The sequence below is a fragment of the Eimeria acervulina genome, genomic scaffold, assembly GCF_000499425.1.
Source record: "Eimeria acervulina Houghton genomic scaffold, Eah_scaff52, whole genome shotgun sequence".
Classification (NCBI taxonomy): Eukaryota; Apicomplexa; class Conoidasida; order Eucoccidiorida; family Eimeriidae; genus Eimeria; species Eimeria acervulina.
This window is the reverse complement of record NW_013549751.1, coordinates 67,270-94,838: the sequence shown is the minus strand read 5'-3', so window position 1 is coordinate 94,838 and position 27,569 is coordinate 67,270. Positions and strand designations below refer to the sequence as shown.

Here is a 27,569-nt window from a genome sequence, read left to right as displayed (position 1 = left end):
GTACAGACGGTTTTGAGCACTTTAGGCCGTGCCACGCTCAGAGTTGGGCCTTCGTGCCTTTCAACCCGTACGAACTCATCGTGGCGGTAGTAGTAGCAGCATGTAATGTAGTGAAGTGACAATATACTGATCAGCTTCTCCTAAACATTTTCACTCGCTGCTGAGCTCTCCAGAAAGCATAGAGCTGTGTGGGGACGCTGAACACAGAACTTCTGCCCTTTTCAACGGTCATTTCCCTTGGGTACTTCGGAAAGGGTCAGCTCATTATGGGCTGAAGGGAGCCGAAGGAGCACCAGTTCTGGTGGTCCGAATGAGTGCCTTCCTTGAGCTTTGCTAACGAGAGCATCAACGACGTATAGCGTGCACCTGCGGCGCTACAAGAATTTAGTCCTGCTTTAGATCGCTGCTGGTTGCCATGGAAGCGGTAGGACAGCCGAACGTCTCAGCTCTATGGATCCAGCTGCAGCGCGTTCAAAGGAATGAGCGATTCAACGAATACGCAAGCGTTTCCTCGTGTACCTTGCTAGAGAACGCAGGAGCCGCACGAGCCAGCACGAACACCTTACGCCCTGTGGCTGCGATGGGCGGCAAGCTTGGGAGCGCGTTCATGATCTTTTTCCTGAGCCTTACACTTCAGGCAGTGGGATGTTGGGGTCAGGGCACCTCAACAGTAGAAACTGTGTGTTCTGGAGCATCCGGGTGCACAGAAAGGCTCATTATTGAGCTTGATGTCAACAATCTTGATGTACGTACCCGTTAGCACTTCTGCAAGAGTTGATGCATTCCGCGAGCTCATTGTTTTTTGACGCACATATTATTCTATGGATGTAGAATTGGAATTTGCTGCTGTTCTCCGCGAAACTGCTCACAGAACCACTTGTTGCGCTGAATCTACGTCAGCCACCGATTTGCTGCTGTCTCGGTGTCTCAGAAGCTGCAGTTTCAGTGGGAAGCTGGCGACATAAATGAGCGATCTCCACGGAAGAGCGACGCAGGCAACGCTGGAGTTGTTATCACTGTGCAAAAGACGGCTGTATCTTACTCGTATGGCCTCACTTACATAAAGGTAAAATTATTAAAGGGGGGATATTCATTTTTGTTACTCGACCATTTCCGTTCCCTTTTCTTCAAAATCTAACTCTGATGGGGTTTTGGACTCTTGTACTGACTTAGTGAAGTGCCGAGGCCTTGCATAATGGTGTAAATACGGCGTTCGTACAGTGCGAAGAGTAGTATATGCATGCTTTGGACATGCATGGAATGGAATGCCTCCACCAAGAAGATATCGGCGTTGGTTTTACGAGAGGCCTGCGTTTTCCAACTTTCAGGCAGTCCCGTACAACTGGGTAGAGTACGCCCACCGCGCCTTATTGTGGCAGGTCAAACATGGCGGAGAAACGTTTTGCTCCGATACTTGGGGATCAAAATGCCAGGATGAGCATGGAGAGAACGGGTACCCGGTCAGTCCCAATTCAGGGCTCCCTCTCGATGGAGCTCAAGGGAGGTGCTGCTGGTGCCCATCCGTATGGCATTTGTGGCTTAATAACCCCAACAGAGGAAGGGAGCCAATGCTGAAATGCAACTTCTGGGGTGAGTGCCTAGTGGCTTGTGAATGCGGCGCAGCAAGAAAAGCATCATCACTCGCGCCGGCGATGGACGTACTCCAGATAGTAGCAGCACATGGGGGTGAATTTCTAGGCATGCATGCGTTTCCTTAACGAAACAAAATGTTGCTTTCTCTGGCTTGATGGACCTTCTCAGGGTTGCGATTCGGCAAAATCCCAGATCCTTACCTGACGAAGTTCTGCCCCGTCGTCGAATATCCATGGTACCGTATGCTGAAGGTTAGCGAGAATCGAACATGGTTTTTCAAGGTGCACGTCGGTATATCGTGGTGGAGTGAGCACGAGGCACTTCAATTAAGCTTGCATGGTTCCACAGTCCCTAGGCTGGGGTAGGCCAAACTGGATGCTCATCATATTCTTTTTCATCCACTCGTCTGTTCCAGCCTCTAAATATTGGCATACCCAGTATTGGGGGAAGTTACTTTTCTACCCTTACCCGCAACCTGAAGGACGGTTTACAAACACTGAAAACCGGTCCAGCGGAACTTGGTGGAAGGCACGATAGCATGCTCCTTCGTGTACGCAGGGCCTCCCAGCCCCTCCAGCCTATCAGACGAGGAATATCAAGCCGAATGTAAGAAGAAAATTTCGGAAGGAAGCTATCCCAAAAATTTCGACTGTTCGCAGCGGCTCCACACGGAGGCAGGAATGGCTGACGCAATTCTTGAGCTCTCCGATGCTACAAAGGTGGCCAGAGATTGTAAGGGAACTGGTTCACACATAGCAAAGATAGTGCGGTTTTTCCTTAAGTTTTATCCAGCCAATGCTGAAATGTTGAGCATGCTTTTCTAGCTCATCATCAGTCATTTATCCGTATCAGGACAATGGAATGTCTAATGTACCATACTGCAAGGCCTCTGGAGGCCCTATTGATGGATGGGTGATGTCCAATCTGAGCAGCAACATTTGACGTCACAGCCCGCCTGATGAGCTCAGACATGCCAGATGATCCTGTGAGTTTCGCTGCAGCGTCTTGATTATCAAATATGCATCTGTATTGCTTGCGGTCTAGCTGACGAAAACCATCTCATGTGGACACCTAGCGAGATACCTACAAGTAATTTCGGAAAATGTGGAGATGTCGCACCTTGCAGGCTCCCAATGTAGAAGGCAAATACGTTTTTGTGCCAACGGCGCCTTCCACTAATGCCTGGGTGCAAGAATCCCGCATAACAGTAAGTAGCTGCACCAGAGAATGACTTACGCAGCAGTACAACCAAACCCGTGGTTGTTCCAGGGGCTGAAGAAAACAGGTTGCCAAAGCACCACTGGCTGGGTTCTGCTAGTGGAAGCGCATGTATACTGAACTGCAGGAAGGATGCTCAGATTCGGATGACCTTGCAGCTTGGAATGTCAGCGAGGCAGATAACCCTGACTTGGCAAGATTATGCAAAGCTGGTTCGGCGTCGATCCACATATCTGCTTGCTCAGTAGATTGACGCTTCACGGACTACCGAAGTTGTCAAGGCTCGCGAGCGTGTCGTGTTGTAACAGGATCTCCCCCAGTTGCTCGAAAACATAAATACACGTAGTGTCTTGCCATTATTTTGTCGTGCGGAGCCATGTAATTTCAGGTTCACCGTTTTGCAATCCAAAGAGCTGTTTGAGGCATATGATTGTCCTCGATGAGAAAGACATTACCGTCGACGGCGCCACCTGTGACCTACCAGGGGTTTCGCTGCAGCAATGGGGAAGAGATGGCTTTTGTGATTATTCACCAGGGAGCTGCTTTGCGAAAAATCTAAAGTGGTTCCAAGCCTACAACGAAGAAGCTGCAAAGGCCAACAGGACACCCCCTTATGCTGTAACGCATGCACAAAATGGAATAAGCCAAACAGTGATCGCATTTAAGGAGTGTACCTGTTTCATGCCTGCCAACAAAACCAGTCCAGGGGCTTACTTTTAGTTTCATCTAGAGTGAAACCTAGATCTGCCCCTTCGAATCGTGATTCTGCATTGTTGCAGTTGGAATACCCACCAGGCAACTACCCGCGTTATCACGCGGGTCTGGATAATGCGAATGACGCTATCGACACCTCAAAAGCTGGTCCTTTTGAGCTGCATCGTTTGGCGTTTGCCTATCCAAAGAATCACAAAAGTAAGGTCCGTATTGAGATGAACGCCGGCTTGATTCGCTGGATTCAGTCTTCGGCACCGGGTCAAATAACTAGTATAGCGTGAGTGGCCGTGCCCCTAGCCCCAAACCGCCGCACCAGTGAAACGCCAATTCTGTTGCCCCAGTTCACTGCGGCCCACCTCACTTTTGCAGCCGCCTGCATAAAGCGGCAAGGACATATTCTTTGAATACTCAAAGGGATGCTGAAGCATGCAGCCAGGTGCTTGCCTGAAACGCATAGCACCTTGTACAGTCTGACTGCAATCAACTGCAGGCCCCCAGCACCACGAGAATGCGACAATGCTCAGACCTTCGGCTGCCCACTTAAAGTGTATGTGCTGAATTCAGGTATGGATATGTGGTTCAATACAATAGTCAGAAGGCTTGCCGACTTAATTCACCACTACGGTGTATAACTTCAACATTTGCTGCTCCGACGCTCCAATTAATGATGAATCTTTTAGCAGCTGCGCTCAGCAGAAAGTACTTGCATAGTTCCTGGGAAGTGTTTTGACCGAGCAGGCTCTGTGGATGCAACTTTCTATTTGGAGCTGCCATATTGCACAGAACACGGCAGCGACGAGCCAACGGATAAGGTGGGCCTAAGAGGAGATATTAGAAAGAGGGGAAAGAAGTGTCAGGGCCAACCCAGATCCACTACGTAGTGGGATTCAGTGCGACCCAGGCATTATGCACAAGTGCGCTGCGGCTAGCGGACATTCTAATGACAAGATTTGATGGTTGGTTTGCTTCAGTTAGACCCGGTCTCGGCTGTGCAGCGGAATGTCCCGGCTGGCTCCAGTCAAGCATTTGACCTCACTTTGCGTCTTACAGCCGTTGTTGAAGAGTTTGACTTTAACTGCGTAATGAAGCTTTACGATTCAGAACTTAATCAACTGGACATAAAGTCATTTGACCTCCTTACAGGGAAGGCAGCGGTGAGCAAGTCTTAAGATGGAAAGGATTGTGATATAGAGTCGTTGAAGGCCCTACTTAGCATTACTGACTTTAAAAAATCTGCATCTACTGTTCGCATCGGCCCCCTAGTGCTTAGCAACAAAAAATCACTGAAACACCCGTTCATTGGCAAAAGAATAGCTGAAGCGGGGCAGGGACCCCTCGTAGACCTCATAGGACATCTGGGGTCCCTGGTCTTCCTGTAGAATCTTTTGGTGCTTCAGCTGCGCATGCTTGCATATTGTTTCTAGGACTTGCCAACGGCTGTAACGAATCCCACTGGAGAGGTTACTGTTGTAGAACCGCCGGAAGTGAGGCGTAAATTGTGTATCTATATCTAAAAGTAGCTTCAGGAGACCCATTGATATGGGCATTGGTAATCCCATAAAAAGCATTCGTAGGGGAGCCTTAGATAAAACACCTGGTGAAGTATCCCCGAATTGAACGGTTTGTTGCGCATTTCAGGATAAACGAAATTGGTTTCAGCGACTCATGAATGTGGTGCCAAATGACGGGGAATGTGATTGCTCATTTTGGAATATAATATGTCTACCCGCTGACTGTAAGAGACTAAAAATATTGTCCATGATTGTTTCCGTTCCATATCTGGCAGCCATTCAGCGTCTGCAGGCAGCACGCTTTCATGAGGCCCCGCAAATGTTGAAAATGTGATGTCTGTTCGGTTGACAATTTCATGGGAAACTTTTGCTGCAACGAAGAGCTTCCCACCTCTTCACTGAGGACGTTGCAGAGGCAGCCTTGACCTGACCTTCCGGCCTCATTTTTGCAATATATGCGAACTCACAGGGCACGATTGCTTTGGTTCACTGAAGAAGGCTCTGAAAACAATACTACTAGCTGGGATCACACTCGTGGCTCTCTTCCTTTTGTGGCCTGTTCTGAAGCCTTTTATTAAAGTAGTATGCAAATGCGTCCGCATTCCTTTCAAATGCTTGAAGTCAGTTGGACGACATCGGAAAACGATTCGACAAGCGAAGAAACTACGAAAAAAGGAGGCCAAGAAGCTTGCAAAAGAGCAGCGACGCATGAAACAAAAGGCTCACGAAATAACTGTGGAGGCACGCCAAGCACGTCGCTGGGACAGTTGTAGTGATGAACCTGAGGAGCCTCTGAGCAGTGCCACAGAAGGCAGTGAGAGCGGCGTGTCATCTGAAGTTACCTCTTCAGCAGGTTGTATTACTGACAGTAGACGGCAGAGATCTAACCAGGAGTGTGCTGAATATAACAACTGCAACACTGCTAGTGACAACGCCAGCAACGCGCAATGTAGTACAGGGGGCTCCAAGACATCACGAGAGTAATTCGGGAGATTCTGTCTGTGTGAATAAGCGCTTGCCCACATGGTGGAACCATGCAGGCTGAGAAGGAAGAGTTGCCCATTTTGTCTCTTCCAGCATGCGTTGCTACCCATCCGGCCGGTTTCTATAGTGCGTAAATCGCGCAACTGCGACAGTGCTTGAAAAGCGCAGTGGAGCAGTTACCTCCATTCACCTTTACACTTTTCTCCCGCCACCCCACCCTCCACCTTCACAACCTCTCCATCTGCCCTTTGCTCATGCTTCATCAGCGAGAGGGGATTCAAGTAAGGAAAGCTCGACAGTGAAACGGTTTCGATTTCTGCCTTGCAGAACCTTATATCTTTGCTGATAACAACTCCAGTACTATTGGACTTGGATATCTGGATATATGGTGCACGTCGGAAGACGGAATGCTCACAATGCGCTCATTCCTGCACACCGTCAGGTCTAGCAAACCATCAACTTTCGCACACCATGCTTGTGCCCCCATCAGCATACCGTTTGCAGAAGGCCTTGCCTATATTCACGAGATGCTTCAAAGGATGGGCAAAAAATGCGTTGAATTGATTCAAATAGCTTTTTTGTAGCTGTTGGGGAACGGCTCCACAAGGTGCCACCGAACCGCTTCCCCCCGAGAGGCATTTTGGCATCCTCCGTTTATTCGTAGTCAGACCCACGGACCCAACTCAAAAATTTGTCTACGCTATTTTCATGATCCAAAAAAGCAGTCATTAATGCCTTGAAACCGCGACTAGAGTGCTAGCTTGCCAGCAGGATGATCGGTTGCCATTTGAAAACGGCTACCCCCAAGAAGTAGAATGCGCAACACGGGAAATTCAGCAGAAAGGCTTGTTGGCATTCATTGGAATGTTGCATTTGGAGAAGTTCCATTATCACTTTTGGGAAGTAACCGAGGAGATGCATTCATTGGGGAGGCCACGTGCACTGCGCTCAGGGTCACTAGTCCGCACAGGCGCATTTGGAAATGTCTGCTCCACAGTTTGCTGAAGCCAAGCCTAGTAACAAATGGATCAAAAGCAAAGAAGTTATACGGGCATTCGAATATTTCGTGTGCTACTGCGGCCTTCCGCACTTCAACACAACACGGGCCTCGGGAGCATGCGCGAGGCGAGCAGCAGGGTGCGCATTGTCCTGCATGCATATATCCCCCTTAGTTTTCGAGACTACGGGGAAAATCGGTGTTGGCTTTTTAAATCGCAATATTAGGCATGCACAAGCCCTAGTGGAGGAGGTAGAGGAAGGCTTCACGCTCAGCCTATGCCAGTGCTCGCTGCCAAGGCAGCGAGGGCCTCGAGGACCAGCTTTGGGGGAAGGGTCTTACAGGACGCATTTGAAACACAGAAATACCCGTGGGCATATCGACATTAAAATGCAGCTCTCTCTGGCAGCGAGGCAGCGCCTCGCCCACTTCTTCGTCTCGGTTGCAGAGCTTGAAGGGCAGGTGTGCTCCATCTCGATGCACCAAGGAAGCACCTCAGCAGCAGAGCTTCTCTTTGCCCGGGCTAAACACGATTTCAACGAACTCTAGTATTTATGCCTTTTCGACGACACTCCAGGGTTTCCACTGCCAGCATTCCATAGCAGGAGTAGCTGGTGTGGTTGCTGGTGACAGTTTACCTATATAAAACTCGATTTGGCAACGTTTACGAGCTGATTATTCAGGTGGAGGAGCTGCGAGTTGCGCTTGCCCACCGACCAGCCTTTGCAGCTCACAAGGCATTCGCTGCACTAGACCCCCTTGGGAACGGCTGCCTCACCAGTGAATCTGCAATTCTTTCGAAGCCCTATAGCCAGTTCTGGGTTTGCCTTGCTGTGATGTAAATCTATTCGTGCCTTTTGCTAACTATGCTGAGCTTTCTGATATCATTGAAACATGTTACTACAGCTGTGTGGCGGCTCGAGCGGGTGCATTTTTCAATATCCAACAGGTGGAGACCTCCAACGGTACCTTAGGAATCATGGGATTGCCCTGACGGACTCCGAGGCGTATAATCTCCTTAGACGCCTCGACGCCAACTCGGACGGAATGGTTTCGTTTCCTGAGTGAGTCTGCAAGGATCCCGCCAAAGGCTGTTATATGGCATTCGTAACAGGGCTGAAGCTGTACTGAAGCAATACACTTGCTCCTGACGAGTATGCTATGACCGGTAGGAGCCGCTGCAGAGGAGAGTGCCGTTAGTGTGCTGTCAACCTGTCCTGCAAGGTTTGTGGATTTTCTATTACCCGCGGATCCATCGGACAGGGAGCTCTTACTCTCCCGTGACCAGCGATTCTTGCAGCTTCCCAACCGTACCGCTGTCACGTGTTATTGCTGCTGCTGCTGTTGCACTGACAAGAAGGAGCGTTCCTATATCTGCAGCGGAGGCGACGCCTGCGTTGCCCACCTTCTCCAGCGTGAGGTAGATGCTCATCGCGCATTGGAGGTCCGGAGGCGAATCCTTGCTGCCTGCCCAGATTTTATGCTACTCGCCGCCTTCCAATTTGTTGAAGACCCAACCATCGCTGCAGTCACTCCCCTCTCCCTGGCAGAAACACTTGCAGAGGAAGGATTTGCCTTGACACACATGGAACAAAAGCTCATCTTCCGTCGATTTGATAGGTCTCTCAGCTGTCTCCTGATTTCTGCTTTGCTTCATCTGCCTTCGCCTTTTCTATGGCTCCCTATGCACCAAACCTGGTTGTTGTCCATAGTACCCGTGAGGACAGTAGTTATGTAGAAAGTGTGCTGCCTTCAACTACCCAGCACAATGCGATAGTGCTCGCGCTGAAAGTTGAGCTTTGTAGGACGTAATATTCACAAGTCAGATGATTTTGTCTGTACGTTGCAGAGACAGTGACGGTAGGCTCAAGTACCTTGAGTTCGTAGAGGCTGTGATGCCTTCCAACTATCCTTCATCCCGAAGCTGTTCCGACACACTGGTTGCAGTACGCAGTCTTGCATGAAAAAACTTTTAGAAGTACTCCGTTTCTTCGGCATCTACCCGTTAGGACGGAGCTGCTGGTTCTCACTGTTGAGCTGGTTTTTTTAGCTACAGCTGCTTCAGTTGATACTTTCGAAGTTCCCACATGCAGTATTCACACTACTACATAATCACTTGCATTCGGTTGTAGTAGGTCTACTAGGACGCCTCGTGCGGGTTTTACAGGGACCTCAGCTTTGCTCTTGCTCTCTGGAGACTTCATCGACCGACGGCTCCTCACACTCTGCCGCTTTCAGCCGCAGCAGGCTGGCGAGTCTCCCAAAATGCAGTGCGCTGCGCAGCATCAGCTCCAGCAGCAATTTGCCCCGCCGGCAGGTGGTACAGCCCCGCAGAGGTTGTTCGTGTAGCGACACGCTAAGGAGCTGCTGGACTAGAAGCTGTAGTTCAACAGAGAGCGACGACAGCCTATTGCTGTACGGTGCTGCCAGCGCGAAAAGAAGCATCCGCTTTGTGGCAAGCGAATGCGAAGTGGCAGGGGTGCTGAACTCACAGATTGATACTGAGAGGAGATTGGAGTGTTTAAGGGAAAAGTTAGCACTGAAATCCGATTTCAATCTATTGCAGTTCTGGGGGCTTTTTGACACTGAAGGAAGGGGATATGCAACAGCTGTGCACGTGCAAAACGCCTTCAATGCTGTTGGACTGAACATCTCCCTCACGCAAGCACGTCTTTTTGCTGGTAAGCTGAACAGTGATTCGGAACCACGCTTGAGATATGCCGACATGGCGAAGGCGTTTCTCCCAACGAAGGCGAGGTATGCCGAAGCCATGATTAACCGTACTAGCAATGGGAGTCACAAATGCCCGGCGCCTCTCACGCACTTGGCCCCTGAAACGCTCGAAATCGTTGCCGCTATTTTCGACCTCACTCTTGCGGTAAGGGCGCCTCTCCACCGTGCCGCATCGTTAGTGTAGAAAGATACTAGTATCATGCTTAAGCTTTAATCATACAGTGCGCAGATTCCTGGCACAACATATGTCCCACCTAAGTGACCAACGCCGGAACCGACGGTAACCTCTGCAAAAGTTCTGTGCTCTGTATCCTCAAAAAACACATCAGCCTACTTTTTTTGCGGCTCAGTCTGAAGAGCAGGCCGAGCTGTCGAGGCATCGCCTCTGCTTGAAAGATCTTTCAGCGGCATTCCGTGACCTTGACAAGTAAGCAGGCATCGTAAAGTGAAATCAACCCACAAGAAATGATGTTGGTGCTCACATGAAGTTGTGTGCCCACCACTGTATTTGCTTCGGGTTCTTCCGTAGGAATGGAGACGGGTACATTACGGCTGCCGAGTTCTCAGCTTCCCTAAGGGCTCATGGGTTTTGCCCCTCAGAGGCTGAGCTCAATGCGCTGGTCAACCGTTACGACAAGAACGGAGACAGCAAAGTTTCTTACGCAGAGTTTGTCAACGCGATCGGACGCACAAGATGTCCGGTCGGCTGTTGTCAGCTTATTTGCCTTTGTCGTTAATTGAGATAGACAGGAGAAGACTGCCCCAGTGCAACCAGCACGCCTAGAGAACCATGGCCTTCTCCAGTTGGCCAGATCTAGCCATGGTTGCACAGCACTCAGGCACTTCGCATCGTGCCTCTCCAGCTGCTCGAGGCGCCTGGCGTGGTTTGAGAGTGTCGATCCCATTTCACGAACCAAAATGAATATGCGCGTGTCCCTTAAGGGCGTGCGCGTTGATTTTGTAAGCTGGAGAGCTGCATGCTCAAGCAACTCGTGACATTAAGGCGGCTTACCTCTTGCTTTCAGCTGCCGCAGCGACTCGGGCAGCCGCTAACTACCCAAGGATAAGATTCAGGCAAAACCCCATACTAGCGTGCGGCCAGCCACCTGATTCGTGAGAGGGGAACGCCAAATGCGCTACTACAGTGATCTTGCCTACGGAAACCCCTTGGCGGCTTGGGCATACTCACGGCTGCTGGACAGCCAGTTACAAACTGAAACCTAGCAGACTACGAAATTGAAATATTAGCTGTTGCATACTACTGCCATGGCAGACCCGATTGAAGGTGGGGCAAGTTTCACCTTGCTTGCATGGGTTGGTTAGAGAGCGCGCTTTTGCGTAGTCGCAAAAGCACGTTCCCTAACAAGCTCATGCCATTACATTTCTCTCATCTTTCCACGCACCCATGGAAGCTCTGTTCAAAGGTATCCCATTCTTCGAACAAAGTGGTCGCAGGCCGCATATAACTAGCAGCGCCTTACAGGGGCTGCGCCTTTTCTGCGATGCGTTCCCCACCGAAGTTTCAAGCAAGTTGATATTACGCCTCCGTGGAAACGAGAGTGATGGCCGTAGTACGGCGGTAAATAAGAGCATTTGGCGAACTGCCGCCGCAGATAATCTGACGTTTAAGCTTGATCATGAGAAGTGCGTGTAGCTCACTGGATTGCTCCAGCCGTTGTAAGCCTCTTACATGTAGCCACGTAATGCTGCAGCTCCTCCGTGGGTGCTGTCTTGTATGCCAACTGTTATATCTAGGAGCTCTCTTCAGAGGGAGCACCTCAGCTGTAAATCGTGCAGGCCGAGATGGCACCATATACAGGGTCGAAATCATCTACATACTACCACGAAAACCCTTGCTGTCCCGCCTCTTGCGGAGCTACGACGCTTACTACCAGTTCCGTGCAGCACCATCCCATGCCCCACGAACTGGTTATGCTTTTCCTCTTCCCTCTCCACATAACTTTTTCCAACCAAAATTCTGTATTTGTACACTTGTTGTGCTTAGCCGCCGCAGGCGAGAGGGAAGAAGAGCACACGCAAGCTAAACAGTGCGGCCCATCATGCAGCCATATCTACAGCGACTTCCCAAAGGGCATCAAGCGTTCGGATATATTCAAGAGACGGATTGCATTTCTCCGGCCAGAAACTAGTGGCTTGCCTGGCGTTGCATTGATGCTTGGCACAGGCCCCACTGGATGAGACCGGTGCGAGAAGCGTATAAACTCCCAAAATAATTGCAGATTATAACTGGGCAATAAATGCAGGGGATAGATGCCACTGACGTGTTCAAAGTTTGCAAGCACCTATTGCAAGCTTGAAACCCACTAGTGCACGCGCAAGCCGTATATGATGCTACTGCTATAGCACCAAAATACGCGAATTAATGCCATCCTGAAGAATCAAGTGGAAACAGAAAGGAATTGAAAGTAAACTTCCAGCTGACAGTATTGTGAAAGAGAATGAGGGGCAAAGACCGTAGGAGATGTCAAAACATACGGCAAAGCAGCCAGCCAAAAGTTTGAGAATGACTCAACGGCGCCCTCTGGAGAATCCGATTTCCTTTACGTACAATGCGACAAGCCACACGCCAGACGACCACATTAGCCATTGGTAGGATTAGTACAGTGCCAGTAAGGTGTTAGAGACGGAAGTGAAAAAAGAAGCATGCCCAAAAATTGGGGATGGCGTCTCACCGTACCCTGACGAGGAGGACAGTGAAGCAGCAGACCCAGCCATATGGCACACGCAGCACTACGGTGAGGATGGAGCATTAATAAGCCCCAACGTTTAAGTTGATGTGAACTGCAACCGGCCCCGCTCCTGGGCGAACACAATAGGCAAGAGTATTGGACCCTGCGGAAGCTGGAAACACTATCTGAGATAACTCATGCAGACGTTCACGTTCAGGGGGGGCTAAGGTGCTGGGGCCGGTTATTCTGCATCCTCCCAAGGCTAGTAGACCTAGCAATTCTTCGACCTGACGCTCGGATCAAATAAACGAAGGCCAATTCTATCACACTTTTCAGTACCCTCTCGTGTATGCCTATGTCCAGTCGAACCTCGCTACTTCACCTCCCCTTCGCCGCCTCACTCCAGTAGAGAAAAAAATGCAGTGTAAACCACCGTTTCCGCTAGGACAATTGAAAAAAGAGTCGACCCTTCAGTCTTCTCCCCCGAAGTTGTAGGACCCGGATTTGCCCCTCACCCCATACTGTAAAACCAAGCAGAAATGTCAGGCATTACGGCCTGCTCTTACGTCCATTCTAAGATATCCAGCCTGCGTCAAAAAGTCTGACGCATCCACCAACTCGGGCGTATCCAGCTGGGAAGCGGGATGCTTGCTTGGTGGAAGTGCAGCAAAACCAATCCGCGCATGAAGTGCTGCATTACAACCTCACAGCAAAATTCTGGTCTGACAACGTAGTAACCCAGCATACAGCACTCTCTCCCTGGAAACAATGCCTTGAAACAGAACACTTCCTCACAAACTTCCATACGGTATGCAGATTGAAGGGCGCGAAAAAAGTAGTCTGTCATGAGTCCGGCTGACATATCTGCAGCTAAATAAGCCATAAATGCAGCGGAACGGGGTCGTAATCCAGCTGCATTGCTAATTATGCCTCGGAAGCATTGTACTAGTTGCTTCTTTAACAGCAAACCAAGGAGCCTGTATGACTCCGCGGCACGAGGCTCAAAGACAAGGTAGCATGCATATCCACGCGACTTACTATGCTTGTAAAAAAACGTCGCGAACGCGTGCTATCCACTGAGAATCGAAATCATTGATGTCCGGACCCAAAATTCTCTCTGGTGCCGCGCTTGCCAGAACTGCCTGCATGCAGCTGGATCACCAAGGCGCATCGGCGGGAAGAGTCGCTGAGAGTACGCATCAGCTTAGTTCACCTATTCTGGTATCTATGCCAGGTACTTGAACGTGGGAATGGTGGAAATTTCTTCTGTCTACTTTCTATCGAGGGCACCACGGCAACTCCCTCGCGCGCTCACTGCGACAAACGCCCCTGGAACATTGCTCGAAACAAAATATGTTTTGTTCTCGTTTTCCTCCCCTCCCTTCATTTACAGGTAGTCGTGTCATCTTCAGCATAGGCTCTTTACGATTTTCATTCACTGAAATCATCATTGGACCCTGGAATTCAACTAGTAATGAACTAACACTGGCAACAGGGTCACCGGGGGCACCACGTATCCTGCCGCACCGCATCCGGAGAGTGAGGCGAAGGCACAGCTGAAGGCCTTTACTATCTGTAGCCACTAAATTATTTGTTAGTAGGCATATGTCCTTAATGAGCAGCAAGCCGCCTTTTCCGCGGAGGCGCTTGCCGACCGAAATGCCAAGCTGCGAGCTAGAGCAGCAATGGGTTGTGGAGGTTTCAGTGGAGAGCTTTTGCCTCCCCCATGCTTAAAGCATGCCTAAGGGCTTTCGTATTGGTGGTGCGCTGGCGCATAGAAGGCGACTCCCGCATGGTTAGCGCATTTTGAGTAGGAAGCGCGGACGTCTGTGGTGGAGACCGTCAATTTTGTGCGTGAGGAACGGTTGATTCGAGCATTTTTGGCTCCTTTTTGTAGAAAAGGTATGGCTCGTGTGTAATATCCCTAAGCAGCTGCAGGCTCGCTGCAGTAAATTGCCGAAGCGGACGCTCCCCGCATCAAACGAGCTCATATTGGTAGCCGCACGACAGGCAAGCAAGCTTTCCCTAATGGAAGGATCCGACGAGCCAACATCAGTAGGAGGCGATGATGGATCATTGGGCTCCCGGATTGGCATCCGCGAGTCCGATCCGCCCTCTTCACTTCTGGCAGCAAGCGACTTGGGAAATCCAGCCTCTGAGTCGAATGCCAAAGCTAACTTCACTCAAATGGCACAGGAAAATGTGTCAGATGTTCAGGATGAAGAGGAATCTCCTGGACCGCTCACGCTTCTCGAGCAGCTCCGAGCTAGGCGGCTGGCACGGGACAGTAAGATGTGGGACGTAGAAGATGCCGACGTAGAAGCTGCACAGTTGCCAGAAATAGCAATTCACATGAGCCGAGGTTCTTCTGATGCCTCCGACGACTCGTCATCGGCTGTTTCTGCACTAGTTTGCCCAGTAAGGAGGGCGCCAAGCTCCATCGAATTCGATAACATTAGCTCTGTACCATACCATGCCCAGTATCAGCGCGTGGTGGAGCAGGAAGAAGATGCTGAAATGGAACGACTTCTGCAGCAGTTAGATGAGGAACAGCAGGCTATGCGTGATTTGGCGGTGGCCCAACGCTACCAGCTAATGCAAGAGCAAATTGCCATGATTCAGAAGCAACTTGGACGCGAAGATGCCAAAATTCCTGATCTCGAGTGGCTTATGGCCAATGACCCAGAGAACAATCATGAGCTAGATGAGGTCATGGCAGCGTTCGCTGCGCGAGACGATGACCTGCCCCAAGAGGCTCCAGAAGAACCGGAAGTGCCGCTTACATGCAAGAACATTTTTTGCCGATGCCCGTGGAGGGGTGACATGAAAAAAGATGAGAAAGCGTTAGCCCACGTACACCACCCGGTGGCGACAAGAATGTAGACGGACTGCTATCTATTTGCGGTTGGGACAGTGGGACATTTTGTACAGCAGATGCCTGCCGAATATTCCGTGTTTTAACTCAGCATCCGGTGGGCCCTGATATTCTGCCCTCTGGGGATGCCTCTGTTTATCGGTTAGTCGTTGAACGTTACAGACAACTCCACAGAAACATAAGCAGAATCTTTCTAGCAGCATACTTGGAGACCTCATGAAGCCCAAAGCTCGTCAGCCCCTAACTCTACGCTACAATTTGCCCTGAACTAGCTCTTGATTTGTGCGAGTCGTGGTAGCTGAGCGACTTCAGTGAATTCCTTGGCTCATTGATTATATCGATCAGGGTTTGCTGCAGTGGGAATTAGCAAGCGCTGAGGGACTCCTCCGCGCAAGCCATTGCATGTCCTGCATCTGCCGAGATTTGTATGGAAACTGCTCTCCTTGCAGCATGAGCAATGCATTCTGTCTGCCGTCAGTACGCTTTTGCGGATTCGTTGGTGTCTGCGCAGGCGTAATCATGAGCTTGTGCTCCGTGAAAAGGAGACAGAGGGTGGTGAAAGTGGTAACGAATAAGCAAGCCAGCCCAACAGAATACAAAACTGCAACGCGAAGAAGCTGACAACGTAGTGCCAGCTATGCACATTTAGAATAGTGGCCCTTGCTTGCCATTAAATTGCCGTCGGGGCTAGGTGGTGGCCACACAAAATAATGCACCTGTTGTGTAACACTATCTGCAGCTTGCATGGTTGAGCTGCTCTCTCTTTACTTTGGTTGTGGCCTTGATTCTTCTCGGCCTTGCTCTTGTCCTTGCTCAGGAGCTGAAAGGTCAGTATGCAGACGTTGACACTTTCCCCTTGGCTAATGTAAAGCTAAGTAGGATATGCAAAACAGCAGATGTTCCATATGCAAGCACTGGCAAGTTGAGGCTTTATGAAAATCTTGGGCAGTGGGACCACTCATTTGTGACGCAGCAATCGAGGCCAACATGCCAGACGGACTAATTTCACCTGGACAAGAATTGGAGAATGGCTCAGCGATGTGGTCGAATCCGTACAATATTTTTACAACTACCGCCTGTGGGCCTTTCGGCATCAGCGTGAAGGTCGAGCATTCCAGTAGTGAGGCTGCGCTGCCACATTGTAGATTCGGACCTAAGGGAGCCAAAAAGGTTTGGTTCTGCCTTCACGCTAGCAGCATCGCTGTATTGCCCAATCGAATGCTATCCCTGGTTCCGCAAATGCGTTGGAATATCCACATTGAATAGTTGGGGTTTCGTTGCAGAAACACATGTATTAAATGAAGAAGTCTTCGGCACTGTTGCCTTCATTGGCCTTTCCAGAGCAAATACCTGGGAAATCATGGGGTTACTGGATTGTAAGTCCTTGCCACTGCAACGACTGCCTGTGCTGCCTCCTTAATTCCGTAGATTCGCCTCGAGCGCTACATGCTTGGGGGACAACGCTTTCAAGGAAACATAAGCTCTGCCTTAAACGACTCAAACATTTGTGTGCTCTACCTGTTTGCTTCGCAAATATCAGTGGCGTATGAGCATGACTTTGATGCCATTGCGATTACACCACCTGGTCACGGAAATACAACACAGGTGGAGGACGAGGGGGGAGGCTTCTGGAGTGCGTCAAATTTCCTCAAACACGCGCTGGAGTCATGCTTGGGTGTTTCTTTGGCTAGGACCGTTGTAGTGTCCCACAGCAACTTCGTTACTCGCAAGTATTTTCTCCCCTTTCTTATGGTGCGGCTTGCATTCCTGAGTATCTGCGGGGCTTGATGACGCGCAAGAACAGAAAACCGTCAGCTCTGAGACGCGCACACTACAAAGAGTCCTCGAAATTCACATCTTTTGGCCGACATGTTAAATGAAGCTCTGGTTTGTACTTGCTCAGTCCGACATTGCCCTGGGTTTCGTTCTCTTTGACAGCTCTGTCGGTACGGAATGGATGGATGAGTATGACACAGACGTTAACGACCACAAATTTTATCAAGTCAGGACCAAAAACTTTCGAGTAAGTGCCGTCGCAGTACCAATATCCTTACGATGAGCGTAATGAAGCACGAAGAATACGCTTTGGGCTAGCTGTTGAGCTCACCGTCCGGTGGGATCTGCCTAGGCTGAGAGTGGTTAGAATTTGCACAGTTGTTTATGACAGCGCACGAGGGTTGCGTTGTTGTATTTTAGTATGTTGGAAAACGGCGTCTGGCCGCCGTCGATAGCATCATTCGCGCCCTGGAAACCAAGAAAGAGGTTGGCAATAATTTGTAGCACGCGTCATTCCAGGCAGTAGATCGCGCCTGACCTGCGCCTTGGACAGCTCTTAGGAGCACTGCCAATTTAGACATTAGCATGAAACCAAGCGTGCGTACGCTCGTCAGGTTTTTAATGCGGGAAGTGATTTAGACAGGATAACGGGGATCGTTCAGAACATGGCTCCGCAGCAGGAAACTCCACGTGTGCTTTCCGCCACTTCACTCAAAGGTTATTGCCGGGCAGACCCTGAAGGAGCTGACGATGCTTTTCCAACTAATAGCACTATCGGTCCATTCGACTTTTTTCCCGGGAAGTACAAGGTGAAAGCCGTAGAAAATGCATTTCATGCCCTAGCAATCGATGCCCTGCATTGGGAACTGCCATCCCCTTTAGGGTGTGGGTGGGCATGCATTCACGCTTTCCGTGCTCATGGCTAGAAAGCCATCACCGCATGACGAACAAGAACAGTAGGGTAGAGGCAAGCAGATACTGAGCCTTCACTGGCGAATTGTCGAATGTTTTCGCTGCGGGCGCTTATTCTGCCATGTGCCAGATGCCTGGTTGGGACAATGCAAGGAAGCGCCTTCGTGAGATTCCTTTGGATGCTCCGCCCGACGAAGGAATGGACAGCCGACTAGTAAATAGTCAATATTTCGATCCATTACGTACCGTTCTCGTTGAATTCCTTGAGGAACTGAAGAGCCTGTCGCTCGAAGGAAAGCTGCAGGTAGAGCAGCCGCGCCCTCTTCGATATAACAACAGGCAGGCTGAGTACGACAAATCGAGAGAGAACACTACGATAATCGACCCGATGACGGTGTACTGCATCCACGACTCAGATGCTGCAGTACCGGCTACCCGTTCGGCTGCTCCAACTGAAACCCTTCCAGTGCGTCTAGTTGATTCAGAGAAGTACTGGCTCCAGAAAAAGGTTCAGGCACTGCGCAGCACCTCAACCACCACGGCACCCCCTGCTTCGGCTGTGGAAAAGATAACTTCGGCTAAAAATATGGCTTTCCGCCTTCCCTCGTTGGGTGCTATACTTAGCAGGTGGATGCCTTAAACCTTTGCGCTTGGAACTCACTCACAAGCACTTCGCTGCAGCACCAAACAGCAGAAGGCAGCAGCTGTTGTAGCCAACTGAACGTTACATGCAGTGTAAAAGTTTCACTCGTGGAAAAGTTTGGTGTCTTAATAACCACTGGTGCTTGCCTTGGCGAAAAGTCTGACGAAGTTCGAAAGCTTGCTGCGTCGAGGAGCTTTGCTCCACGATCGATTTGGCAGCTCTTTGTGAGAGGAGTAGATCGCTAGTCTCAGCTAGAATATTTACTGGCAACGTAGCCCTTGTGTAGTTCCTTAGAACGGAAGCACGTTCTCCATATGAAAAGAGATGCAACCCTTGCTGCTCGTGAATATTTGGACTTTGTCTTCTTTTTCAGTAAGGCCTGTGGTTTCAAGAGCCCTTTATGTGTGCCAAACGAGCCCACAGTAGAGTAGACGGCAATATCAGCAAAACGTTGTAGCGCCTAGCTTTACACCTTCAGCAACGTAGTGCACGAGGCGAAAAATGATCACAGAAATGCACAGCAGAGTAGTAATTCACTTGAACGTGAGAGCTTAGAAGGTTAGAATCGTGCATGTTTCTTTGAGGACAGCTCTGCCACAAACTGATTCTCTTTCTACCACCTGCATTCCCCTTTGGGCTACGGCAGCAGAAAACGGGGCAGCGTGGGAATTCATCTGCTTGTCGTTATGCAGAAGTACGGCTGAGACAGCATCTAGTGCTCCAGTATGAGATTTTTAAGATCTCCAATTTGCGACTTCATCGGATGGCCTCCGTTTTGTGCAGTGATCAATGAGGTCACTTGGGGGAACAAGGAGTATAACACTGGGGCCTTTGCGTACAGTTGACCGAGGTGCACAATGGAAATGAGCTTAATCCCGTTTTACGGGTCGATTTGCTGCACTGTTTCACCGGCCAGGCCGGTGGTCTACGGAACCTCTTCATCCGTATCAAAGCCCGACCTCCCAGCCCCGGTGCGCACTGCTCGCCCATCCAGAAGGGCAAGTTATGCAAGTTGAAACCAAGGAGCTTTAGGCAAATGCATCCTTAAGAGTACATCATCGTTTTTGTTTTGCAAGCCACCACTCTCCTCACACTGGTGAGGTGCTTGATGCATATCATCGAACGGACGGCTGGGGGCCTACCTGCAGAGCATCGCCATAGAACCTATGGCAGCCGTGGGTGTTGGGTAACTTGCAGCCCACTCCCAATGAAAGTATCTCTTCTAGCCAATGATAGCAAAAGTGGGCAAAAAGAAGCATCTATGGCCTTTATATTGCGTTTTTTCTTAAGGTCGCTCTACTTCCAATTCAAAAACGGGCGAAGGCACCAGGTCTCCCAGGACTTCCAACGGAGTATTGCCTGCTTCATTCAACTTTGGCCTAACGACTACATAGGATCTAGCCTTGCAGCTCAGTAGTGACCGAACGGAACTGTCGATTAGTGCAGACCGAATGGAAGAACCCAATCGCCAAGCCTCAGTTGAGGCCGGGGATGCAGCAAATGGGCAGCTAGCTAGTGTAGATGCAGCAAACGAAACACTGGATAGTGGAGATGTAGCTAACGAACAACAGCGCGACATAGAGGGACAGCCCGAGGGACCGAAAAAGCTGAGTCCTCCACTTTCTGAGCAGCAGGCACCTCAAGAGGGGCTACACCCACAGCATCCTTTGCCTACTAGTGGGCATGCCCAAGACGCAGTCATATGCGTCAACCGTGGAGATGTTTCTGAGGAGATTAGTGATGCAGGGCTCACAACTGCTCGTGCCGAAGAGCTTCTTGCGGTCTTCGGGCCAAATGCGGTCAAGCCCAAACAGGTGAAGCACTACGAAGTTATTCGAGTCCCAGCAAAGCCCGTATAACCAGCGTGCCTCACTATACCCCATAAAATAGTGTAGCGCATAACTGCGTTTCACATAAGGTGCCGAGCACCGCTTTTCTTCCACGGTACCCTGAAGTCTTCTTGCCCCACTGACCAGCCCGCCATCGCCTCAGGCTGTCCACTCGAGCGACACTTGACTTCTCAACGGTACAGTTGATTTTACGGACTGTCAAATGGTGCATTTTACCAACTGGTACTTCCGCTTGAGCTGCTGCGCTTTTTGACATGGTTTCCTGCTTGCAGATTCCCGAGTGGCAGAAGGTCCTGCAGCGCTACTTGCGCGTGACACCAATCTTGCTATTGGTAGCTTCACTTTTGTCGGTTTGTGTCGAAGTTGAAGGAAGTAGAGATTGGTTGTCGTTTGCCTTGCTCCTATTCCTTTGTAACGTGATGGTTTGGGCAGATTACCTGGGTGAAAGATCAGCATCTGATGCAATCAGCGCCGTTGAGAAGCTAGCTGCCGTGGAATGCAACGCCAAGCGTGACGGATTGTATGTTCCTGTCAATGTTGTTGACTTGGTGCCAGGCGACGTCGTTTGGCTTAAGGCAGGGATGGTAGTTCCGGCAGACGGCGTTTTCATCCCTCACCAAAAGTTCATTTGCGTGGATGAATCTGCACTTACTGGAGAATCACTGCCGATCAAGAAATACAGAGGCTCCGAACTGCTTAGTGGCTCTGTCGTGCAACGCGGAGAAGGGGCGATGCTAATCCAAAGAACAGGGGTTGAGTCGTTCTACGGCAAAACTATCGCGCTTCTTGCTCGCGCAGAATCAAAAGGTCATTTGCGCACAATTCTCGATGCTGCTGCAAAGGTGCTGACATGGACGGCTGTGGGCTTTGCCGTGTTTCTGATCCTGTGGGAGAGATTCCACCCAGTGTGGATAGAGAGCAGCAACGGCAACGTTAACGTCGGCATACTCTTCAAACGCGCATTCACCTTGATAGCTGCTGTTATTCCTGCCGCCATGCCCGTTGTCACCACAACGGTACTCGCTGTTGGGGCAGTAGCCATGAGCAAAGAACACGCGGTTGTATCGAGGCTCTCCGCCATAGAGGAAGCCGCTGGGGTTGAAATTCTGTGCACAGACAAGACTGGAACACTCACTCTCAACGTGTTAAGCTTGTTTCACGACGAGATTTGTGCAGAGACCGGCTTCACCGCCGATCAGGTACTGGTCTATGCCTCCCTTGCAGCAACTACAACAGATCCCGACGCTCTTGACAGTGCCATCAACGCTGCTGTAGATATGGAGGAGCGCCAGAAGTTTGAAGTGCTGGATTATACACCATTCAACCCGGTGGACAAGCGTGCTGACAGCATAGTGCGTTCGAAAAATGGTGAAGTCATATTGGTAACAAAAGGCGCTCCTCATGTCATCAGCGAACTGGTCTGTGCAGCAGATGACACAGCAACCCAGCAACGCCTCAAAGCAGTAATTGAGGAAAAAGCCAGAAGAGGACTGCGTACGCTGGGTGTCGCTATTAAGCCACTTGATGACAATGCTATCACGAAACTTGACGAGGCGTCAGAAACTTGCAGCAGAATTACATGGAAGTTGGTCGGCTTTCTGAGTCTCTTAGATCCGCCAAGACCTGACACCAAGGATACACTAGAGCGCTCGAAAGGCATGGGAGTCAGCGTAAAGATGCTCACGGGAGACCAGCAGGCGATTGCGGCAGAAACGGCCAGGCTGCTAGGTCTCGGAGACAATATATCTGGGCCTGAGATATTCAGGTCAAGACCAAAAGGCCTCGAAAGCGACATAGCGTTTCGCGAGTATATTAGCACTGTAGATGGCTTTTCCGGAGTGTATCCAGAACATAAGTTCGAAATCGTTGACAACCTTCAGCAAGGGGGCTGTCTAGTGGCCATGACAGGTGATGGAGTCAATGACGCCCCTGCGCTGAAGCGAGCAACTGTAGGGATAGCGGTCAGTGGTGCAACGGAAGCCGCGCGCGCTGCTGCCGACATCATTCTGCTGGAGCCGGGTTTATCCAGCATCATTACAGTCTTCAGCCTGTCAAGGCAAATCTTTAAGCGCATCGAGGCCTATATAACCTTTCGTATCCACGGCAGTTTTATGACCCTGTTGTTCTGGTGGGGTTGCGTCGTGATTTTTGACTATGAGTATCCTACGTGGGTGCTTGTTCTTGTTGCAATCATCAATGATTTCGTGCTTATGAGCTGCTCCCGAGATAACGTTCCATCATCCAGCAAACCGCTTATCTGGTCAATGCTTCAGGTTTCGACGATCGCACTGCTGACGGCAACGCTCATGGCTGTGTGTATGTTGCTATACATATTCCTGTCCGACCCAAAGTACGGCGTGAATTGGTGGGATGCCTTTGGCCTGGAAAGGTTCGAATCTGGCGATCTTGTTACATTAGGTAAAATGCCAGAGAGCTTTCAAACCGCCTCTGGAGTGTGGCTTTTATTTACTCTATGCATCCAAATCAGTTTCCACAGCTGTCGGACCCATCACTTTGCGTTAATATACGGCCCTGAAAACCGCGCTCCATCCATAATTGTCCTAATACCGCAAATATTCGCGGTCCTCTTAACACTGTTCCTTTCGGTGTATTGGAAGTACGAGTGGATGATTTCTTCGGGGCCAAGAATGGTCGGCATTTCATGGGGGCACGCAGGAATTACGATTTTGTGGGGTCTAGTATGGTTCGTGTTCATCGATGCATGCAAAGTTACTTACTGTCAATGCGTCTGGCCACATCTCGCCAAATTAGAAGCTGCATGGAAGCGTCGATTTAGAAAAGTAACTCTCGAAGAACAACAGTTAAGAGGGAAGGTGCGGCTAGCAGTGAAAACTATGGAAGAACAGCGGAAGAAGAGTTCCCAAGCGTGGCGACGGCAGAGGCAAGCCGTTTTGGAATCTGTGGGTCGCCAAAGAGCAAAGAGTAAGGGCAAACCAAATCAAACAACAACAAATCGAGGCGTCAGTTCTTCCAGGTCTCAAAAGCTGCCGACGAATCGAAGAGTTCAGAGACGCACTCAAGTAGGGGGGCGCCCGTTCAAAAGGCAGGGGGTCGACCAAAAGCAGAAAAGCAGCAGTCAATAAGCATGTCATGAATAAACAATAGAATATCGCAGCAGGACTTTGAGGCTGGCAGAGCTATTTTTATCCTGAAAGGACACACTGCAGCCTTCAGCTCACCGCGCTGTCAGTGCAGTGAACTGCAACGTTCTAATACGGATTACGTTCAACGGTACCGAAGGGGCCTTCCTCACCGGCCTTATTCCTGTCTTGCTTATTCACACAGCTTTTTCATTCGGCGATATTGCAATCTTGTTGGTCTCCTAGCAGTGCAAACATCCCTGCGAAGAAAATACGCGAGTCATGCCTGTCATTGGGATCCGCTCCATAGCCCGTGATGCCCGTTGGGCCTGCTTACCTTCGGGATTTATATCCGTATTAGGTTTAGCGTCGCACCCTACTGAAACACATTCACGGTGTGATTGTGCTAATGAACAGTCTTAGTGCGTACACAAACTAACCGAAGATCTTTCTTAGGCTGCAACAAATAAGGTGAGTTAAGCAAAGATATTTTTACAAAACTAGCACTGGTGGGTTTTTGTTGAACTTTAACTGCGTTTCGCCCCTATTTAGATCCAACCCCCTCGGGTCACCTCGCGGTGCTGCACAACAAAAATGTTCGCATGATCTTGGACGTCTTCCCAAGAGTACATCAGTACAAAGGCTCCCGGAAAGACGTATTTTGTAAGGATACTCACTTTGCCTAATAGGAGAAAGACGTTGAGCACATTAGGGTGTGGGGTAGACGCAAAGCGTGTCTCGGCAACGCACGTAGGTGCAGCCCCCTGCTACAGATGAGCAGCCGAGTTGCGACTTTCAATGCTTCGAGCCGATTTAAGCGTTGAAATTCCGTTCTTCATTTGCGCTGCCACTTGACAATTTCTGGAAGCCCCCTGCCTGGATATAGCAGCCTAAGAGCTCGCTCACCACTGTCTCGGTTCCTGCCTATGCACGCCGGGCCAGTTGCGGTTGAGGGTCAGACGTTTATAATACCCTGCGTACAGTTTCTCGCTTGCTCAAAAACATGCGCTTGTGTCGTAACGCCCCTTCTTTTGGAAAAATATCCGCAGGAACGGCATGCTGCTGGTGCTTCTTGACTCGATTGCTCACTACTTGGAGCTCCAAAACTCTGGAAAGGCAGCAAATGCGCAAAACGTTGAGGGCACCGTATCTAGCGTGAAGCGTGAGGCTAGGGGTACTTCACTCTCCTGCCAAGGTTCATTCACATGGGCACGACTGGCAGAGCACCCAGCGACTCCCCCGGACAAGGGCACAAGTACCCTACATCAACAACACAGGGGGCAACCACAACTCTTTGCACTAATTGTTAAGAGCCTGTGCTGAGGATCAAGCGAGTGGGAGCTGCTGATATTTGGTTCACCCCAGTGGCCTGCGGAGTACCACAGCATGCGCCCGCACTAACACCGAAAATGAGTACTCTCGTGTTGATGGTGGGCGGATGCGGCAACTATCTTGGAAGCGAGTTGTTTGCTGCCCTTCATACTGAGCTGCAGAGAGCTGCGTCCGTGGGCGACAACACCATTGTCGATTCTTTGAGTCGGCGGTTCTTCACAAGCGACACTCCGTCAGTGTACGGGAGCTTTCTGAAGGCCCGAGGCCTCCTTGTCGACATGGAAGCTAAAACAGTTCAAAACTGTCTCCTGCGTCATCCCTTGCCAAACAACCGGAGGGGAAAAGGAAACTGCTACGTGGGGGGAGCCATTCCCAAGTTTGGCACCTGCCAAAAAGAGGGAGACTGGTTTTGGGACCCGAAATTTGCATACTGGCAGCAAGGTGGCTGCGGCAACAACTGGGCTCTTGGCCACGAAATTCAGGGTCCATCTAACCGTGACAACATGGAACGCCTTCTTCTCAGCCTTGCCGAGGAAGGAGACAGCGTCAGCTCCGTAATGGTGCTCCACTCTTTGGCAGGTGAGCGGCAAACACCCAGCTCTTCGATCCAGCGGCTCGCATGCCCTCAGTATATAGTACCGCTCAGGGCAGACGCTAAATGCTAGAGTGCTTCTCTAGAGTGCTTCTAGGCTTCGTGGTGGTGGGCCGTGGTTTGGCAGCCTCCCGCAGCTACGGGCAGGCTGCCTGCTTCTGTGGTGTACCTTGCTCTTAGGAGGGACCGGCTCGGGGGTTGGCTCGTACCTGACGGAGTTATGCACTGACTTACTGCCGGAGAGTTGCATTGCTAGCTGTTGCGTATGGCCCTTCGACGCAGAGGTATCGACTCAAGCTTTCAATACTGTTCTTTCGCTTGCTTCTCTTCAAAAAAGCAGGTACTTCGTTCCTATCCAGTGGGATTTTCGCCGGTTGTGGAAGCAAGCGAGTAGCCACGTGACTGATGCTTTTGCCTTTCCTGTGACGTGTCATTGCTGCTGATGTTGTGCCTCGCAAGCAAGACGTTGTGGTGCTTGAGGCTCGCAGTGACGGTATCTTCATTTTTGAAAACGCCCGTTGTTCCAAGATCTTGCAAAGGCAATCAAGCTCAAGCTTTTCACCAACGGCAGCAAACCTTTCTGAAATCAATCGCTGCATTGCACGAGACCTTCTGGGCTGCTGCCTTCTTCCTTCCTCCCCATGGGACCCAAGAAACAAGAGCCCTTCCCGGGATTCATCTGGGCAGTCAAGCAGGCTTAAAACGCACCGAAACGCTCACTGGCCTACTACAGAGCAACTGGATGGAGATGCAACTATGGCGCTGCGCTGCCCCTTGTGGGACGTGCTGGCGGCTGCAGCACCGCATCCAGCCTTCAAGCTGCTGACGTGTCGGTACCTTCCCCAGGGTTTAATGGGGGAGTCAAATAGCCTCCGACTTGCGCCGTACACATTCGAATCCTTGATGCGCCGACTAGAGCGCATGTTCGTCAGAGCAGATACTTTGGACCTTTTGGCCCCTCCCAGCCCCTCAACACCTTCCGGCTACCGAAAAGCCCACTATGCTGCCACACAGCAGAACAGTAGGGATAGTCCTGAACACGGGAACGCAACAGAGGACATTCACCAAACCGTTGCTGTAGGGGCGCAAGTCTGCATGAGGGGGCCATCAGTCCTTTCCATCGAAGGCGACCCCACACCGGCCAGCAAAATTTCCTTATGGCCGTACGCATTAAGTCCTGTTCAGGTAAGGAAGCCACTTTCATTAAGCTTTTCAGACTAACTGCCTTCGCCTTTTCCTTCAAAATACCACTGTCCCCAGCTCGCACTTGCTTGTTGATGCAGATCTCTGCACATCCCTTTGCTGCCCACGGGGAGCCTTGCAGCGTGGGTCTGACCACAAGCTGCAGCACACCCTTGCCAGCGCTGAGGAGGTGAAAAAGACCAAACCACGATCAGCAAAGGAGGACCATAGCCTAGTCCCTATTGATGTGGGATCGCTGCAAGGTGGAGCAGCGGAGATGCCCTGCGTGCGGCCTGTGAGTGCAGCGCTCTGCAGCTGGGCATGGACATGCTGCACGCTGGGGCATTCGTGCATCACTACGAGGAATTTGGCGTAGGGGTTAAGGAGCTGCAAATGGCCCTGGAGGAGCTGCAAGAAACTGCCGATGCATACTCTACTCTTCGTCCTGCCTGACCTCTGATGCCTCTCCGTTTCTCACTCACAGTATCTGGCCACTGAGGCCTAACTAGGCAGCCCAGGAGGCCTTGCCTGTCTGCCTATTTAAGAGCTAAGTTGTCCGCACATTATTTAAGAGGTAAATGCCGGCTGAAAAAAGACCAGCGAAGCCGAGCGGACCTATCTGTGCGCAATGCGCCTGTAGGTAGGTGTTCCTCCGAACATCGTCTTTTTATATTGGTAAATGCACGAATATTATGCTGAAGAGACAATCCAGTTGATATCCAAAGTGGAGTGCTTCCATCCACCAGGAAGAGAGTTCAAGCTATTATTTTTCAGCGCCTCGAGGTGCTTTTTCAGGCGCACTGGACGCTAGGTACAGATGTATAAGGCCCAGCACTGCTCATTTCCTGCCTGTTCAAGGCGCCGGA

At 50.5% G+C, this 27,569-nt stretch overlaps 4 protein-coding genes across 4 annotated transcripts; all 4 read left to right on the top strand.

The window, feature by feature from the left end:
• Nucleotides 1–415: 415 nt before the first annotated feature.
• On the top strand, nt 416–6,020 carry EAH_00010360 (hypothetical protein, conserved; the record flags this gene model as incomplete). Its single annotated transcript, XM_013395177.1, has 12 exons — nt 416–745; nt 932–1,066; nt 1,329–1,590; nt 1,762–1,899; nt 2,152–2,325; nt 2,526–2,578; nt 2,720–2,800; nt 3,591–3,723; nt 4,264–4,337; nt 4,497–4,679; nt 4,950–5,016; nt 5,662–6,020. 12 exons carry the CDS (start codon nt 416–418, stop codon nt 6,018–6,020), a joined length of 1,989 nt encoding a protein of 662 aa, XP_013250631.1.
• A 3,767-nt stretch (nt 6,021–9,787) lies between these two features.
• EAH_00010350 (EF hand domain-containing protein, putative) lies at nt 9,788–10,817 on the top strand (the record flags this gene model as incomplete). Its single annotated transcript, XM_013395176.1, has 4 exons — nt 9,788–9,895; nt 10,101–10,177; nt 10,280–10,451; nt 10,716–10,817. 4 exons carry the CDS (start codon nt 9,788–9,790, stop codon nt 10,815–10,817), a joined length of 459 nt encoding a protein of 152 aa, XP_013250630.1.
• Nucleotides 10,818–14,468: 3,651 nt separating this feature from the next.
• Nucleotides 14,469–23,600, top strand: EAH_00010340 (tubulin delta chain, putative; the record flags this gene model as incomplete). Its single annotated transcript, XM_013395175.1, has 11 exons — nt 14,469–15,283; nt 15,407–15,456; nt 15,827–15,879; nt 16,133–16,190; nt 16,856–17,067; nt 17,219–17,338; nt 17,706–17,900; nt 18,134–18,630; nt 19,563–19,617; nt 20,041–20,499; nt 20,769–23,600. 11 exons carry the CDS (start codon nt 14,469–14,471, stop codon nt 23,598–23,600), a joined length of 5,346 nt encoding a protein of 1,781 aa, XP_013250629.1.
• A 1,406-nt stretch (nt 23,601–25,006) lies between these two features.
• Nucleotides 25,007–27,156, top strand: EAH_00010330 (hypothetical protein; the record flags this gene model as incomplete). The annotated part of the gene is made up of 3 exons (XM_013395174.1): nt 25,007–25,508; nt 26,255–26,684; nt 27,009–27,156. 3 exons carry the CDS (start codon nt 25,007–25,009, stop codon nt 27,154–27,156), a joined length of 1,080 nt encoding a protein of 359 aa, XP_013250628.1.
• Nucleotides 27,157–27,569: the final 413 nt, after the last annotated feature.